Here is a 1,951-nt window from a genome sequence, read left to right on the forward strand (position 1 = left end):
AAACCACAAGGAAGCTTCAAATTTTGAAAAAAAAAGGTCAGGGAAAAATTAAAAAAAAAAAAAAAAAAAAAAAAAACTAACAGGAAAATTAAAGAAAATCCAAAAAAAAAAGAAATGTCACAGCAAACAGAACAAAAACAATCGTACAAATAAAAATAAAATAAATAGGTTGCATCCTAGGATTCTGCAATGGCTTATTTGTTGACATATTTTTTTTCAATTTTCATGTTTTTTTTAGTATTAAAAATGTTATGTATTCATCGGCATGTTCTATAAAAGTTATCTCAGGCAAAGTAATAAAAAAAGCTTAATTTTTCTTTCATTGTAGTGACCTAGGAGGAGGTACATTTCAAATATTATAAAATATTATAAGTTTGGAAATATTATATTTCCAAACTTTTTGGTCTTGAAGTTGATTTGTATTCTTTGTGATGTATTGCCTACTTGCAGCTACTTTATTCCAGTAAAGTGTTTTTTTCTTTCTTCAGTTTTTCAGTTTATTTCTTAAAAAAAAAAAAAAAAATCCTAAATCCTTTTTTGTGCATTAAGAACCAATAATTGGAGCAGAATTATAGATTAAAACAAAGGTGCTGAGCACCTTGTATCTGCTCTTGTAGGTGAGGTCCAGCTCGGTCTCCTCTGGGCTGAAGAAAACTCCAGGCCTCTTGGTCATCATCTTCAGGTAAATAGCCTCGTCCGGCTGCACCCGGACCACCAACTCGTTTCTCTGACAGCGGTCAGCAAAGATGTCTCCGGGTACGTCCGTGAACTGCAAACGCACCTCGGCTTTCCGCTCGTTCAAGGCTTTACCACAGCGCAGAATGAAAGGAACCCCTGATGGACGACCCAGTTGCGGATAAAAACACGGTAACTCCAGGGAAAATTTAAACAGAGAAAGAGAAGCAATAATGAGGAAAGAAGTCTGGATTGGAGCCTCACCATCCCATCTTTCATTCTGGACGTAGAGCACTGCAGTTGCAAACGTTGGTGTGCAGGAGCCTTTTGGTACCGTGGGATCATCGAGGTAGCCCAGCTTGGCTTCGCCCTCCCCGCCCGGATCTCCCGCGTACTGACCCAGCACCACATCTGCCATGTTAGGAGGAGCTATGCACTTCAGCACCTTCACCTGCAGAAAACCAAAAACAATAACGGACATCAGCTTTGCGATGACTCCATAATCTCGTCACTCACGACGACGCGCCTACCTTCTCGTTCCTCACGTCGTCGGGGCTCGTGGATGCAGGTTTCTCCATTGCAATCAAACAGAGCATCTGAAGCAGGTGGTTCTGCATGACATCTCTACACACACACACACACACACACACACACACACACACACACACACACACACACACACACACACACACACACACACACACACAAACACCTGCAATCAGAGCAGAGTTCCTGTGAAACTAAAATCTAATTCGTAATGCTTACTTCACCTAATTATCCCAAAACCATCAAAGTATCCTCCACGGCCCTGAGTGCCAAAGGGCTCCTTGAAGGTGAGCACCACAGAGGCCACACTGTTCCTGTTCCATATGGGTCCAAAAAGGCGATTTCCAAACCTGCAGGAAAGTAAACATAAAAAAAAAAAAAAAGAAAAAAAAAATTCTGAAACAAACCACAAGATGGAGGGTTTTCACTTTTACAAGTAGCTGGCTTTCAGGTTAGAAAATACAGCTGGGTAATGAAGGGCTGGATTTCCTCTGATGGATTCCACAAAATAAAAAGTGATTTAAAAATCATCAGAAGTGGGGGAAAAAAAAACGTGTGTACACTTGCATTTGCAAACTCTAAGAACTTATGTCTGAGCCAAAAACAGATGTGCAACAAGCCTGGATGGTAAAAAGCAATGAAGTTACTTCAGCTAATTTAAGAAACTTCACTCTGTCTGGCTGCTTCTTATATTTACAAAATTACAGTTTTAATCATAAATGTAATTATA

General features: G+C 39.7%; 1 protein-coding gene across 1 annotated transcript; it reads right to left on the reverse strand.

Moving 5' to 3' along the window:
- Positions 1-529: 529 nt before the first annotated feature.
- Positions 530-1,617, reverse strand: LOC106944211 (glucose-6-phosphate 1-dehydrogenase-like; the record flags this gene model as incomplete). Its single annotated transcript, XM_015027425.1, has 4 exons — positions 530-834; positions 940-1,126; positions 1,206-1,299; positions 1,446-1,617. Coding segments are annotated over 4 exons (743 nt in total), but the record flags the coding sequence as incomplete, so codon positions are not given.
- Between the last annotated feature and the right edge of the window lie 334 nt (positions 1,618-1,951).

This window comes from Poecilia latipinna, unplaced genomic scaffold, assembly GCF_001443285.1.
Source record: "Poecilia latipinna isolate Pla-1442-1.1 unplaced genomic scaffold, P_latipinna-1.0 Scaffold7381, whole genome shotgun sequence".
NCBI classification, from domain to species: domain Eukaryota; kingdom Metazoa; phylum Chordata; class Actinopteri; order Cyprinodontiformes; family Poeciliidae; genus Poecilia; species Poecilia latipinna.